Source organism: Emys orbicularis, chromosome 3, assembly GCF_028017835.1.
Source record: "Emys orbicularis isolate rEmyOrb1 chromosome 3, rEmyOrb1.hap1, whole genome shotgun sequence".
Lineage (NCBI taxonomy): Eukaryota > Metazoa > Chordata > Testudines > Emydidae > Emys > Emys orbicularis.
Genome location: NC_088685.1, coordinates 161,972,461 through 161,988,982, shown reverse-complemented (window position 1 = coordinate 161,988,982; position 16,522 = coordinate 161,972,461). Strand labels below are relative to the sequence as shown.

General features: G+C 44.9%; 1 protein-coding gene across 1 annotated transcript in view; it reads right to left on the bottom strand.

Moving 5' to 3' along the window:
- Positions 1-16,522, bottom strand: part of GALNT14 (polypeptide N-acetylgalactosaminyltransferase 14) — a 185,573-nt gene that overhangs the window by 64,562 nt on the left and 104,489 nt on the right. The window contains exon 3 of the mRNA XM_065401302.1: positions 5,313-5,411. Within this exon, the coding sequence (XP_065257374.1) occupies positions 5,313-5,411 (99 nt within the window). The remainder of the gene's footprint in view (positions 1-5,312; positions 5,412-16,522) is intronic.

Genomic DNA, 16,522 nt, shown 5'->3' with positions numbered 1-16,522 from the left:
ATATGCATCCGAAGAAGTGGGTTGTAGCCCACGAAAGCTTATGCTCTAATAAATTTGTTAGTCTCTAAGGTGCCACAAGTACTCCTGTTCTTTTTTTAATGGTTCAAGAGTGGAATCAAAGTAACCTAATCAAACAAAACATCTCCATGACGGAGCAAAAAAAAAAAAAAAAGGATGACTGAAAGGGCTGTTAATGGCATGGAAATCAGGGACAATCCCATGGGAAAAATATAACAGAGGAACAAGGAATAAGAGGGAAATCTACTTATTTTGCATTTCTAATCCAACCATAATTATAATAAACTGACTGTACCTGTCTACATGTGTATGTACCCATCACCACAGTAGCTAGGCACAATATGAGGAGTATATTGTGATCCTAACAGTTTCACATGTCATCATCACTCCTAGAGGTTGTCTCCCAGGAGTAACACTTCTGCATCATTCTGCTACTCCATTACTGGAGAAAGCCACTCCGAAGTGAGGAGCTCATCAACTGACCTTAGAAGTGGTAAGAGGTTGGTTCATCTTGACCTTAGGTACCATGGAATTGCACAGTGCCTCCCCCTGGAGACCTCCTGTCATGCATGATAGTGGCAGGGAGGTGGTCTCGGAGAACTAAGCCTTGCCCATTGTTGGCTTTAAAGATGAGGGACTGGATCTTGGATCAGTCCAAACTCAGGTCAGAAATGTTGTGATAAATGAGCCTACAAATTTACTCTAACTGTGAGCTCAGCTGTAAAAAATATGTGAGATGTTACAGTAGCCTATAGTGACAAATGTTGATGGGGAAAGGTACAAAAAGGAGACAGACTAAATTAGTCTAAATAAAAGGGCCTACTGATAGGGTTCAAGGAATATGTTAAAATAATGCTTGGTAAAAACAGAACATGTGGAATCAGGAATTTATGAACCAAAATTGGTGTCAGATAGTAGGCCTAAGTGGTGGACAAAATAATGAGGGGATGGGGTATTCCATCCATCAATCCCTTTGTGAGTCCTTAAAGAAAGCCTTTGGAGGAAAAATAAGGAAAGAACAAACAGAAGCTACTGAAGTGAGCATCACCATCATGGCTGCCACCCCCACTGTCTTCTGGGACTCCAGACCTTCTTCATCCTAATCCTGAGGAATGACCTGACTAGAGTGGGCCAGAGAGTGAGGGACCCAGATGACATCACCACCCCTACCAACTCCAGCAGAATCCCAATCACCTGAGATGAAACGGGACTGGACGTTAACAGTGCCAGCCCTTCTCAACTAATTTCTTCTTTTCTCCCCAAGGAAAAGTTATTACCATCTTTGATACGCTCTAAGAAGCTATCAAACATGGGATTTTTTCCCCTCCACAACTCTCTCCAGCTAAAGGGAAAGGTAACAGAAAATGATGTTAAAATGAACATTTTTCCTTCTTTTCTTTATCTATTTCGGTATCTGTAAAAGGGTAAAAAGATTTTAATGGGATGTTCGCCATGGTACTGTAAGGGACCTAGGCATAGGCAGTCTGACCTAGCAGTCACAGCTGGGCTGCTGTCACCAAGCCCAGGGCAGTCACGAGGCAGTAGTCAGTGTGGAGGGATCAAAGTAATTGCTAGAGCCAGGATTAGTAGGCAAAAGCCAGGATCAGAGTCAGGCCAGGTCAGAGACTGGAGATCAGCAAGCAAGGTGAGGTCTAGAGCCCCGCAAACCAGAAGTCTGCATGGCTGCTCAGACAACTTTCCTGGGGCACCCTCCTGGGTTAAATAGTGAGCCTGGGCCCATCAGATGGTCACAGGCTGCTGTTGCTATGGTCCCTTTGAGCAGTTCTTCCTAACACACTTAATCTCCCCAGTGCTCCTTACATATGGTTCTCTGAGGCCTCCTGGTGGGGATGTGGGAACATCAGCTGTGCCAGGCTCTGCAGACCCAGCGTTCTAGTCCAGCAGCTCCTTACTGGTACTAAGGAGGCTGAGATCTCTGTAGACCAAGCCCCGAGCCTTGTTTAACACTGTTTAACGTTGGACAGTAACTGGGTTATGCTAACACCTGTATTCCATCTAAATGAACACAACAGGAGTCAGTACAGAGTGAAGAGAGACGGTGCTGTGTGTCTATTAGATCCACCCAGACGAAGGGAGGTGGTGACACAGTATGAGGTGAGATGTGAAGGAGCTGGGATGGGGAGTGATGCCATAAAGGAAAGCAGGAATTCAGTTGCAGAACGGTCAAACTCGCTCCTAGTATGCACGTGTCTTCCTGAGAAAGGGTTCTGCTCTCAGACAGATGAAGCCATCAGGGGCTCAAAGGGGTGAAGGAGATGTCTAGCAAGCAAAGACGAATCTGGCCCCTGGTCAGCAACCTATGTCTGATGGCAAAGGGCTCTTTAACGTCCGTGGCTCTCACCAGTGCAGGCCTGGGGCCAGGTCCTTAGCTGGTGTAAATCAACCTAGCTGTCTAGACGTTAGTGGAACTCTGCTGATTTACAGCAGCTGGGGATGTGGTCTGAGTTGGAGTGGCCGCAAAGAAACATTTGCAGGTGTGTGTCATACTCTGTGGAAATTTGTCCACGTCACCAAGCCAGTACAATTAGTCACGTTTGGCAGACTCGGCTCCTGAGAGGCCCAGGACCGTGATAGCAGGAGGGGCTGCAGGCCACAATGACCAAGGCACAGGCCTATGAGAAGGAAGTTTACGCAGCATCGGCCTGAAGTGCAGGCTCTATTGCCCATCAAAGGATGAACAGGAGTTGCATACGTGCATCGACTATTGCCTGGCTCCAGGCAATGATATCAATCAATTCCCTGCCATTGCAGGGGTCTGAGGCATTGGTGCATTTCGATCCCTCCTGTTCTCTGCCTGGGGCACATAATAGTTTAGTCTCCTGAGGATTGTAATACTTCAGTCTAATTCCAGTTATTGGCTTGGGATGGGGGTGGCTGGATGGTGTTGACCTCCTGTAATATATATATACAGGAGGTCAAACTAGAAGCTTTGGTGGTCCCTTGTGGACTTAAACTTGATGAGTCTATCCCCTTCCCTTACTTACATGAGTGTGAAATCCACCTGTCAAACGTTTATTATAGAAACAGGACTGAATGCATCTGACCATTCCTATGGGATAAGCCACTGGACAAGGTGCACAGATCTAACCCTCAGGACAGAAGGTGTGGATAGGTTACAAGAAATCTTTCCATTCCACAGCAAAGAGCTATGTAGATTCAAGACCCACATTGGAATTCAAAGCTGCTTTTAGAAAACCTGCAGTGAAAATGAAGCATATACTATATCCCCCTACAGTAAACCACAGCCAAGAACAAACCAACAAATGGAAAAATGGCCATGTGCCCAGACCTCTCCACAGCTCATTTAGAAGAGCTCAGAAACTGTCCTTGAAAATGCAGCCTCTTTGTGAACCATCAGAGCTTCTCAGTTAACTCTCCTTGCTGGCATCCCATGTGGCCTTCAGGTGTCACTGGAGAAGCTCAAAAATGATACTAAAGCAGACCTCTGCAAAGCCACAGATATCCCTTGCTGACTATGGCAAAACACAGCTCAGCGTTGATAGTCAAACTGGTTAAAGGGGAGACTACAACAGGTCGTACTCAAAGGTGAACTGTCAGGCTGGAGGGAGGTTACTAGTGGAGTTCCTCAGGGATCGGTTTTGGGACCAATCTTATTTAATCTTTTTATTACTGACCTTGGCACAAAAAGTGGGAATGTGCTAATAAAGTTTGCGGATGACACAAAGCTGGGAGGTATTGCTAATACAGAGAAGGACCGGGATATCATACAGGAAGATCTGGATGACCTTGTAAACTGGAGTAATAGTAATAGGATGAAATTTAATAGTGAAAAGTGCAAGGTCATGCATTTAGGGATTAATAACAAGAATTTTGGTTATAAATTGGGGACACATCAGTTGGAAGTAACAGAGGAGGAGAAGGACCTCGGAGTATTGGTTGATCACAGGATGACTATGAGCCGCCAATGTGATATGGCCATTAAAAAAGCTAATGCGGTCTTGGAATGCATCAGGCGAGGTATTTCCAGTAAAGATAAGGGAGGTGTTAGTAGGGTTATACAAGGCACTGGTGAGACCTCATCTGGAATACTGTGTGCAGTTCTGGTCTCCCATGTTTAAGAAAGATGAATTCAAACTGAAACAGGTACAGAGAAGGGCTACTAGGATGATCCGAGGAATGGAAAACCTGTCTTATGAAAGGAGACTCAAAGAGCTTGGCTTGTTTAGCCTAACCAAAAGAAGGCTGAGGGGAGATATGATTGCTCTCCATAAATATATCAGAGGGATAAATATCAGGGAGGGAGAGGAATTATTTAAGCCCAGTACCAATGTGGACACAAGAACAAATGGATATAAACTGGACATTAGGAAGTTTAGACTTGAAATTAGACAAAGGTTTCTAACCATTAGAGGAGTGAAGTTCTGGAACAGCCTTCCAAGGGGAGCAGTGGGGGCAAAAGACATATCTGGCTTCAAGATTAAGCTTGATAAGTTTATGGAGGGGATGGTATGATGGGATAGCCTAATTTTGGCAATTAATTGATCTTTGATTATTAGCAGGTAAATATGCCCAATGGTCTGTGATGAGGTGGGATTTGAGTTACTACAGAGAATTCTTTCCTGGGTGCTAGCTGGTGAGTCTTGCCCACATGCTCAGGGTTTAACTGATCGCCATATTTGGGGTAGGGAAGGAATTTTCCTCCAGGGCAGATTGGCAGAGGCCCTGGAGGTTTTTCGCCTTCCTCTGCAGCGTGGGGCATGGGTCACTTGCTGGAGGATTCTCTGCACCTTGAGGTCTTTAAACCATGATTTGAGGACTTCAATAACTCAGGCATAGGTTAGGGTTTGTTACAGGAGTGGGTGGGTGAGATTCTGTGGCCTGCGTTGTGCAGGAGGTCAGACTAGATGACCATAATGGTCCCTTCTGACCTTTAAGTCTATGAGTCTATTAATATAAAAACTGCCATCCCAAGATCCATCTAGATTGGTGACCTGCTCCTGACAGTGACCATTGTCAGATACTGCAAAGGAAGCCACTCCATAATGCACCTCCTTGTGCAAAACTACTTACCAGGAGTCAGATCTCATGCTATCCTTAGCTACGGATCATCTTAGGACCTGGGTTAGTAGCCTTTGTAATTTTACCCTGGTAAGCGTAGCTGAAAATGCTATTATTCATGCAAACGTCTAACCTTTTTTGAAATGTGAAGGAGTATCTGTCATACTGTGAGGAAAGTGGCACACATGTTTTTGGAGCAGGATAAAAAAAAACCATGCTGCACTTGCATATTCCTTTGCATGAGTCTGTCTTACCTTCTGATAGTTCTTAACAGGGTGGACCTGGCTTCATTGTGGAAGGTGATGATGATACTTGTTGACGGAAGATCTGGATGATAGTGCAAAGTTGTACATCTGAGAAGTTGGAAAAGATACAGGTATCACTAAAGTTCTGGAATGTAAAATGGCAGCTTATTTAATAGACACAAACATTAAAGGCACAGTGTAAAGGTAGATGTTCTCCTGACACTACTAAAATAGTGGTTTTCTGAGCTATTCATTTCTGTTTGACCCAGAATCTATAACATTCTACTCTGTGGGATAAGTTGCCTGGGAATTCTACCATCCCCGTTTCATTCAGCTTTGTTTCTGGGTGTGGGTAACCCTACTGTGACTAGCAATGGACATCCCCAAAGAGGTTCAGCTTATATAGACACAGTGTTTGAGGAACCCAAACAGACTTTTGATGTGCATTCCTGGCACAGATATTGTTACATCACAACACAAACAGTATTATGCAGTGGGGCCAGCCCAGAAGAGTTCCCAACAGCCTGACCAGCCCTGTCCTTCTCCTGCACTTTGGGGATTGGGACCCAGGGCACAGGATTCTTCCCCCCTGTAGCTGGTCCCTTCCAGAAGGCTTGGGATGAGCTCCCAGATCTTGGGGCTCTTTTGACTGAGAAGTGATCACACCACACTGAAAACATCTGCTCATCCAGCCCTGAGTGATGTATGAATAAATGCATAAAGAATATTTCTCAGATGCAGCTACAGTACAAGGGTCAGACTTTCTGCTTCTCTAGCACCCTTCATCTAGGGATCTAAAAGCACTTTATACACATTAATTACTTATCCTCACAAGACTGTACAGCTGGAATTATTCCTCCTACTTTACAGAAGAGTCAACTGAGGCACAGAGAGGTTATGTGAAATGCCCAAAGCTACACATTGAGGTAGTGGCAGAGCCACAATTAGAACCTAGGTATCCTGGCCCCCAGTCCTTTGCTCTAACCACTAGACAATACTCCTTTCTAGTTCACATGCCCTCTTGGAGCTATCAGCACTACATCTCAGTTCCTCTCGCTTCCCCAAGAAATGGAAAACAGAAAGCTCTTCCTTTTCCGAGTCACTCACCAATGCAAACATGTACTTGGTTGTAGCCTGATTTAGGGTGTACTAATGTAATGTATCAATTTTATTTTTTATTTTTATTAATTAATAATATTAATAATAAATTATTAATATTAATTAGTATGGTTTTAGGCTCACCAATCTGTTTGATCAGAAGATAAAAGTTCTTGTCCTGAATAAGGCTCCACAGAATTTACAAAGGCCCCTCGGGGTATGACAGGAAGCTCACACTGAGACAGATATAGCCTTAAAGACTTTTTATTAAAATCAGTGAAATAATAATTAAATGGTAAAATAATCAGAGTTACAAAGTTACAATTGCATGACTACTATTCAAAAGATACATATGGTAATATAGGATTATATGCTACAAAGCTTTGGTTAATATACTCACACCCTTCCTTGATAACACAGGAAGAAGCCTTGCGGTTCAGGTTTCTCAATTCTTGAGTGAGGGATGCAGTGCTTACTGCTTAGAAGAAACTAATGCTAAGAGCTATCAAAACTAACTTACGGTTTACTTGACTAACAAACTTAAAATCAAAACCTAATAAACAAACTAAGAATAAAAGCTTAGGAAAACCAAGCCTAGTTCCCTTGAAACTTAGAAAGTTTAAGAAGAACAAGTGCAGCCTAGTAATAGTAGTAGTCATAGTAGGTAGATAGAATAGAATAGAAGAGGAAGAGGAATAGAGATAGAGTAGAAAAAGAATACTCTAGCGAGGTGGGTCACCTCTTTTATAGGGCACAAGTGCCAGAAATCCTTCCCCCTATGCTCAAATTTCATTCCTCAACCACAAAATGTTAGGGTACACTTACCCCATAGGCTAGTATGTTTGTGCATATTGATGACATGTACCTACGCTCATATATTATTTCTGTTCTTTAGTCATTTCAGTTCTTTCCTTGTGGTGTACCTGTTAAGTCTGTGGGTACAAATTGAAACCCCCCCACCATGCCATTCTTCCATTGTCTATTAGTCTAGATAAATGGTCTTAGACATATGCGTGGGTGCTTATCTATTTAAGTAACAAGTCTCAATATATAGGTCAACTTTGCTTTCTGGGTAAAAGGTCTTAATATAGATATGCTAACATACAGGTTTTTGGCCTATAGGTCTGCATTTGCATTACAGCCAAACTTATTTTTAATATTAATCTATAAACCTATTACAATAAACCAAATACTTAAACTATAAGAATATATATATATATATATATATATATATATATATATATATATATATATATATATATATATATATATATATATATATATATATATATATAGGAAGGAGGGGGGAGGAGCGAGGACACGGCGCGCAGGCTCCCCCCCCCCCCGCCTCCTGAACGCCGCAAGCAATATATATATATAAATATAAATATATATATATATATATATATATATATATATATATATATATATATATATATATATACATATATATACATATATATACACACACACATACATACATATATACACACACACAGTAACTCCCCACTTAATGTCCTCTAGCTTAACGTTTTTTCGATCTTGCGTCCCTGCTCAATTACAGAACAAGTTCCATTTAAAGTTGTGCAATGCTTCGCTATAACGTCTTTTGGCTGCCTGCTTTGTCCACCGCTGGCCGCCCCCCATCAGCTCCCCTATGCCCCCCCACAGCACCTCCCACCTGCCGGCAGACCCCGTGGATCAGCGCTTGCCCCCTCCTGCCCGCGGCAATCAGCTGGCTTGACGCGCGCAGGAGGCAGGAGAGGGAAGGGGGAGCCTGCGCGCTGAGTCCTCGCTCCTCCCCCCCTCCTGCCCGCAGCAATCAGCTGGCTTGTGGCGTTCAGGAGGCGGGGGGGGGGAGCCTGCGCGCCGTGTCCTCGCTCCTCCCCCCCTCCTTCCTGCCTCCTGAACACTGCAAGCCAGCTGATTGCCGCGGGCAGAAGGCAGGGGAGGGAAGGGGGAGGAGCAAGGATGTGGCGTGCAGCGTAAAGGGAGGGCGGAAGAAGAGGCGGGTTAAGGGTGGGGACTTGGGGGAAGGGGTGGTGTGGGCAGGTTGAGGGTTGAACCCCCCCGCCCCTGGTGCTTGCAGAGTAGGGGAAGCTGCCACTGCTGCTGCACAACCTGCTTCTCCTAGCCTACAGCACCTTCAGCCTCCTTGCCTGCCTCATTGTCTCCAGTGCCAGTGGGCTGTGCCTGTGTGGGGTAAGGCGGGGGCACCTCCCAACCAGAGTACTGTACTGTACTGTATGGCAAAAAAAAAGTTTCCCTGGAACCTAACCCGCCCCCCCCCCCATTTACATTCATTCTTATGGGGAAATTGGATTCGCTTAACATCGTTTCACTTAAAGTCACATTTTTCAGGAACAGAACTACACCGTTAAGTGAGGAGTTACTGTATATATATGCAAGCAAGCAGGTTAGTCCTATAGGCTACATGGTTCAGTTTCTAACACGAGTGAGCCAAACCTACAAACAAGTGCACAGTATATAGCGTTTCACAGAACCAAACAGAGTTAAGGAAATTGGGATTTCAGTGCTAACTGGGGAGAAAACTGTGGTCAATTGAAACTTTAGGTCCCCAAACTGTGGGGCATGCCCCCCTAGAGGGGCACAGAGGAATGTTTGGGGGGGGAATAAGCAGGGGGGGCAAGCCTGCACAGAGGGCGGGGAGGGAGCACCACCCAGCCCCACCCTGCCCCCAGCTCTGCTCCGGCCCTGCCCCCAGCCACAGCCCTGACTCCTGGCCCCGCACCTGGCCCCGTCCCCAGCCTTGGTGCAGCTTCGCTCCCAGCTCCACCCCCAGCCTCAGCCCCCTTACTCCTGTCTGTGTCTCCCCACCCATTTCCACTGGGGGGGTGAAGACAGGAGCAAGGGGGCACACAACCCTGAAAACTTTGGGGACCACTGGTCTAGTAGCTATAACACTGCTCTGAAAATTAGGAGACCTGAGTTCTGTTCATGCATCTGTCCAGGGCCATGGACAAATCCCTTCACCACCCTTTATTTTGTCTACTTAGTTTGTAAGCATTCTGAGGCAGGGACTGCCTCTTTCTTGTTAATTTTTTTAAAGCACAATGGGACCTCGATTTCATACAGCCTGGGGCTCTGTTGTGTCCATAATGTAACCAACAATTCAGGCCACCTCATTGTTCCCATACATGAGTATCCCTTTGTTCTCGGCCTTTTGCGCTAGAAATAACCTAGTGCAGAAGTGGCACGTGAAGTTCTACGTCAGTCTAGAACAGTGATTGGATGAATGGAGAACAATCTCCCAATGTTCATGGTGTGTAGAGGCCGAGCCCTCTCCAGCCCCCTGCACCGCACTGTGCTCACTCCTCTGGTGTTTCACGCAGCCTGCAGGAGCTTTGTAGTTAAATCCCCAAGACTTTGTCTTGCATCACCATCAACGGGTTTCTGTGGAGCCTGAAAACTAATCGGTCTCTTACAACAAAAACAATTTTTAAAAGGTTCCTTTGACATATCTCATTGGCTTTTCTGCCACAGAAACTCCAGGACCTGATGCTGATCTGACTTACAGCAGCTTGGCACCATTGCCTTCCATGGAGTCATTCCCCATTGGCACCAGCACGAATGAGATCAAAAGCAGGTCCTCAGTGAAAATGCTGATGCACACACAAGCTTCTGGCATGAGGTCATCTGTGAGATTTTTATTCCATGTGCCATTTTAGCAGCTTTGTGAGCATCATGCGGCATTCTCATTTCGTCTCAGTAGGCTTGCAGCATCACACTGAGATCTTTTTTTAATCTGAGTCCGCCCTTTCTGTCAATATTTACTCCAGCAGGATAGAAGGAATCACTGATAGAGTATAAATCAAACAGAATAAACTATGTGGGGGTGGGGTTTAAAGCAGCAGAAAAAGGGAGATCTCAGAAGATATCTCTCTTCTTTTCCTTTACGGGACTGAACTCCCACGCAGTTTTGTCTGTTGACCTTCTAGTCCTGTAAGTGCACAGACCAGCAGGATGATAAGTGAGAGTTCGAGAATAGACTAGAGAAGGATCAAATCTACAAAGCAGAGATCCTAGTTGAACTTGCCTAATGTCTAGGGGCAAGTCCAACCATGCAGTTTTTGTTCAGGCCTATTCCTAGAAAAGGGAAACACGCTGACTTCCTGGGGCAATGAATTCCATTGGTTCTAAATTGATTGTTTCTAAATTCACTGTTCTTTAACAACACAATGTGGCCACTGGGACAGGACAGAAAGGAGAGACTGTTTTCACTACAGTCTTTAGACTATGGAGTCCAGGATCCAGAACCACAGCCCCCCTACTGGTCTCCTTCCCAAACTAAAACATCTTAGATCTTGGAATCATTGTGATCCTCAGCTGGGTTCGCTGACTTCAATAGAGCTATACTGATTTACACCAGCTGAGTATCCAGCTCAGTAAATCCAGATAAACCTCTAATATCTTTGCTGCTCTTTTGGAGTCCTTTTAGCCTTTACTGTATCCTTAAAGTGAAACAGCTGAACTGGAATGCAGTAGGATAGCCAATGTCCAACATCATGTCATCTGTATCTCATTTTCCCTCAGGTTTTCTATCCCACCCAAGCAGCTTGTATGCTCTTTTATAACTGGCACTGCACATTGGCCAGACACCTGTGCTGCGTTATCCAAAATAGACCACAGGTCCCTTCTCCGAGGATCCTGAAAGTGCAGAGCCCATCAGGATATAGGAGAAGGGCTGATGACATTGGCCCATGTGCACCTGTAATGCCGACAGACCCTGGTTGTCGGCGGGCGGGATCAAATCTGGGACCTCTGGAACTTAGTGCCTGAGCCTCTACTGCATGAGCTAAAAGCCACCTGGCTCTTAGCTAAGGCTGTAGAGCAGACTCGTTCATCTCTCTCTAAGTTGTCTACGTGCCACTAGATGGGACAGACCACCACACCCAGGAGGTGTGTGGGTTACACAACACCTTTCGTTTATCAAAGTTACATTTCAGGGATGCTAAGAGCAGAGAGTTACCAAACAGCAACTCATCATGTTGTGCCCTAAGTTACAATACCATGTCACTTTGGTCTCCTGTGTCCTACAATAATACACTCACACTCTCAGTAGTTTTTTCTATTAGCTTATATGAGAACTAAAACAAGACATGTCTTTGATCTGAATGCTGCTTGCTTGTTACAGACTGTATAATGACTCTCTCCACGTTACTTATAAACAGTTATCCCCTAACTGCTCCCAGATGTGTGTCCTTCCATCCATTTTGAACCTGGCACCAGCAAGGAGTTCTGTGTATCAAACAAGGGATGCTATTTTTGGCAACGAAAAGAAAGGGTGTGGAAAGCACTTGCAAAATACATCACCCAGACAGTTTAGGAGATGCGCAGATTTATCAATTCCAAAGAGACGTGATGCAGACTCCTTGTATTTGGGTGTCATACACCTTTAAAATGCCAGCTGCAGTTACAGTACAGTCACTTATGTACAGTATCTGATTAGCAAGCAGCCAATGTTTTCTTCAGGCAGGAAGTTGATAGAACAGCCAAAACTCCAAATCCAAACACTTTCAAGATCTGCAAGCTTGGATCCTAACTCTGCATAATGGGCTGAATCAAAACCCCGGGGGCCTGATTCTCTACTGCCTTGCATCTGGGGGGCCTGATTCATAGCCTGCACCTATCAAATGGGTATGAAGTGCCACTGTTCTGACCTGGTTTTACACCCACGTTGCCCAGGTGTATATCACTGCACAAGATGCAGGGCAGTGGAGACTTGGACCCGAGGTCCGAGTGCACCATTATGCTGGTAAAGTTCCCTTCTGGCTCTGAACTCTGTGGCTCAGGTCCAGCTGTAGTTGGCCATGGGATGGCTCCTGGAAGTAAGGTTTCAAGTCATGCTTTGTATATCTGACACCGAGCAAAACAGCGCCAGGTGTCCTCCCACACCAGTTTTGTACATGGGTAGCTCCAGTGGTGTTATTCCTGATTGACACCAGTCTGAGCAAGAGGAAACACAGATGAATGGGGAAATTTGTCAGTCGGATAAAAAGGAATGAAAAGTTCTAGCAAGGTTCTTCCTCCCAGCCCCCATGTTTGTTTCCCAATGTAACAGCAGCTAAACCCCCTGGCTCCTGAAGAGGCAGAGTACAGTTTAAGCTGTTGACTACAAGTGTTTTTTTGGCACTTGCTTGGGCGATAAAAACCACAGCTTGGAAAAGCATTAAATTCAGCATGTCCAGGCTTATTGTGTGTGACAATTACATCTGGGGTAATTTCAATTTAATACCTCCCCGCAAGTGAAAATTGCAGCATGCCGCCCTAAAATTGCTGTAATAATGAAAATAAACCCATTAAGAGCTGCCTGTGCTACCTCGGGCTGTCACTGGATAAATGCTTTCTGCTGCTTATGGTACCTCATAGGTCATCCAATTGCCAACAAGGAAAAAAAACCCACAACATTTTTAGGAAACCAAGATTGTTCCTTAAAAAAAAAAAAATTACGGCACTGCTTGTGTTTGCACTACCATGTAGCTCACTGTCTCTGAGCTCTGTGCATACTCTGAAATCCTGCAACAAGGCAGGGAAGAAGGACTAGTAGAACTATTGCTTATGCCAACCCCATGCCGAGCTTGGCTGACCATAGCGTGGGGTCTGTTCAGCCTCTGAGGTGCATGAAAGCCCACAGCAGCAAGACATGCCTGTGGATAGTGAGAATTAACCATCAGTTCTAACAACTTGCCAAAGAGAATTCTCCAGGGGATCCCACGCTATGCTGATTAGCTTCAGACCAAAAGAACATTATGATTTTGTACTGCCATGATGGCCTTCCTTCGCAAGATCGCAAAGACTCCACATGCAGTCAAAAAAGCTAACAGAATGTTAGGAACCATTAGGAAAAGGATTGATAATAAGACAGTAAATATCATAATGCCACTATATAAATCCATGGTACGCCCACACCTTGAATACTGCGTGCAGTTCTGGTCACCCCATCTCAAAAAAGATATATTAGAGGTGGAAAAGATATAGAGAAGGGCAACAAAAATGATTAGGGGTATGGAACAGCTTCCAAATGAGGAGAAATTAAAAAGATTGGGACTTTTCAGCGTGGAAAAGAGATGACTAAGGGGGGATATGATAGAGGTCTATAAAATCATGACTGGTGTGGAGAAAGCAAATTAGGAAATGTTATTTACCCCTTCACATAACACAAGGACCAGGGGTCATCCAACGAAATTAATAGGTTGCAGGTTTAAAACAAACATAAGGAAATCCATCTTCACATAACACAGTCAACCTATGGAACTCATTGCCAGGGGATATTGTGAAGGCCAAAAGTATAACAGAGCTCAGAAAAGAATTAGATAAGTTCATGGAGGATAGATCCATCAATGGCTGTTAGCCATGATGGTCAGGGATGCAACCCCATGCTCTGAGTGTCCCTAGCCTCTGACTACAAGAAGCTGAGAGTGGACGACAGGGGATGGATCACTCAATGACTGCCTGTTCTGTTCATTCCCTCTGAAGCACCTGGCATTGGCCACTGTCGGAAGACAGGATACGGGGCTAGATGGAGCATTGGTCTGACCCAGTATGACCGTTCTTATGTTCTTGCTCATTAATGAATTGAGCCTTCCTGCCCCCCATGAGGTAAGCTAACCCCATTTTTCAGCCTGGGAAATTGAGGTAAGGAGATATGAAAGGCTCAACTCTGCCTTACTCACACTGAGCAGTTCATTGCCCTGCAAGGAGTTCCATTTACATCAATGAGCCTCCACATGTCTTAACCACAGTGGCTCAGAATGTCTGTTTTAGAGACTGGAATAGAACCTATGTCTGCTGACTCCTAGATCTGCCCTTTAATCATTTGACTCTGCATCCCCTCTTTTGTAAATCCTCATTACAGAAATAAAAATTACATCCAAGCAGAGCTGGTGGGAACAATTTTGATGGAAGTTTTCCATTGAAAATGCCTTTTCATCAAAATCAAAACATTTTGCAGGAATACGCCGATTTCTACTAGATTTCATTTAAAAAAATCCAAATGAAATGTTCTGATGATGTTGAAACTCTTGAAGTTTTTGTTACATGGAAAATTTTGGAATTTGTTGGGTTTTGTTCCCACGCAGATCTACTTCCAAATAAAACTAATAGTTTTGTCAAAGCGTGAGAAGAACCATTCTCACATATAATATGTCAGCCTATGGAGAAAGAGACAGAGCTGAACACATCCCCAGCACTCCCCTCACCATCGAATAACAGCTCAAATGCCAGGCTCTGGTTTTACTCTTCAAAACCCTCAATGAGTTGGGCCCAGGGACCCTTGGGGGACCATTTCACTCTTCATGACCAGGACTATTGGACACCAGGGGTCTGTCAGCTACATGGGTCAAACCTGAGTGAGCAGAAGACAGCAGTTTCTCCGTGGCTGGCCCAGAGCTTGGGACCTCCCTTCCAGAAGAGATAAGGCTGGGGTTTTCAAAGGACCCTCAGGGTGTTCAGTGCCCAGGTCCCATTGAATTTCACTGGGAGCTGGGTGCTGTCTCCCATAGGTGCCATTAAAAACCAAAGCCTGAAGTGACCACAAATCTTACTGCCTTCAGGACAAAATGCACAACTCATCTCATTAACATGGCTCTGCTGTATTGCCCACAACACTAATAACTAATGGTAAATGATTATGTACCCTTCTCTCCCACATGAGACGAGGGGGAGCAGAGAACCAGAGATCAGCATTGATCTGACCCACGTAGGTCTGTAAAATGCTCAGATATCAGTGATGATCATGGTATAAACTGCATGAGGAAGGGAGAGAGAGATTTTACATATGTTAATGGGAGAGCTTCCAATGCTACAAAGCTTTACTAGCCTTCTATCTCTTCACTGTTTTTTTTTTCTTTTCCTCTATGGTGTAGTGTGTAAGCTCATCATGTTCTATGTTTTGAAAGCCACCAGCAACCAGTCAGAGCAGCAGTGTGTATATAGTTATACACTTTGCCTTGCATGTTCCTATATAGTTAGCAAACAGGGTTACTTGGGAACCAACTGTGCCTATGTGGCTGCTTCATATGGTTGATTGTTGTGCAAAGAGCAAGCGACATAATACTCTCCCATAAAGCCTAGGCATTTCAACAGGTCTACATTTGTAGCCACTCATCTGAGAAGTCATTTCCTTTGAAGACACATCCTGGGATCAGTTAATCACCATTTCAACCCCAGTCCTCCCTATGTATGGAAAGGAGCCAGGCATCACAACCCATGACCTCCCAACGTGTTCACACCAATATTCCTGGAAGTCCTTGCAAAGAGGACGGAGGCAGGATCCATGGGTTCCCAATCCATTCCCACAGGTTTTATCATTAGAGAAGTAAACTTAAGGTTGGTGAAGGGTGCTAGACTGATAGCCCTGGAGACCGAAGACCCCTGTTCATCCACAGAAGTATGACACAGGCAGCAGTACTGCATCTTCCCATTGGCTCCACCTGCCAACGTGCCTCAACCCTGAGCTGGAGGGACTGTGTCTTGGCATGGAGCACACTAGATCAGTCTCAATGCATATTTGATCCTTGCCTTCTCAATGGAGAATGATTTCCTCCCAGCCCCAGTGCTCAAATCAGGAATCCTTGCAGACTAGGGGGTTTTAACTATGCTATTTAGAGCAAAACTCTTTGCTGCTTGTTTATCAACTCAGAGAGAGGTCATTTGATTACTCCCATCTATAGCTGTCTGTTGCTTCTAACCCAGGTGTGGGTCTGCTGTGGGCACTGCCCCACTCTGGGAGTACAAACCATTGCAACTCTGTGTTTGGTTCAGGGACTTTATAGAGAATTGGGAATGCTAAAAGACACAGCAGGGACCATGGTAGGGCAGAAGAGGGAATAGAGGAGCTGATGATTAAAGCAGCTTCTCCTTTGAGTTACCATATACAATAGAGCTCTTTATTATGAGCCAAACCATGACGCTGCATTAGAACTCCTCCTAAACCTTGTGGTGTTTGAAATCCGTATCCAGACTTACTGACCTGGGCCCATCTATATAACAGAGTCCCTCTCCCTGCCCTACCCCCTACCTTAAACAGCAAGGGCTTATACTGGAAACACCAATGAGGCACTTGACCATGCTGGTGCCATTGGGGGGGTCACCAGTGGTAA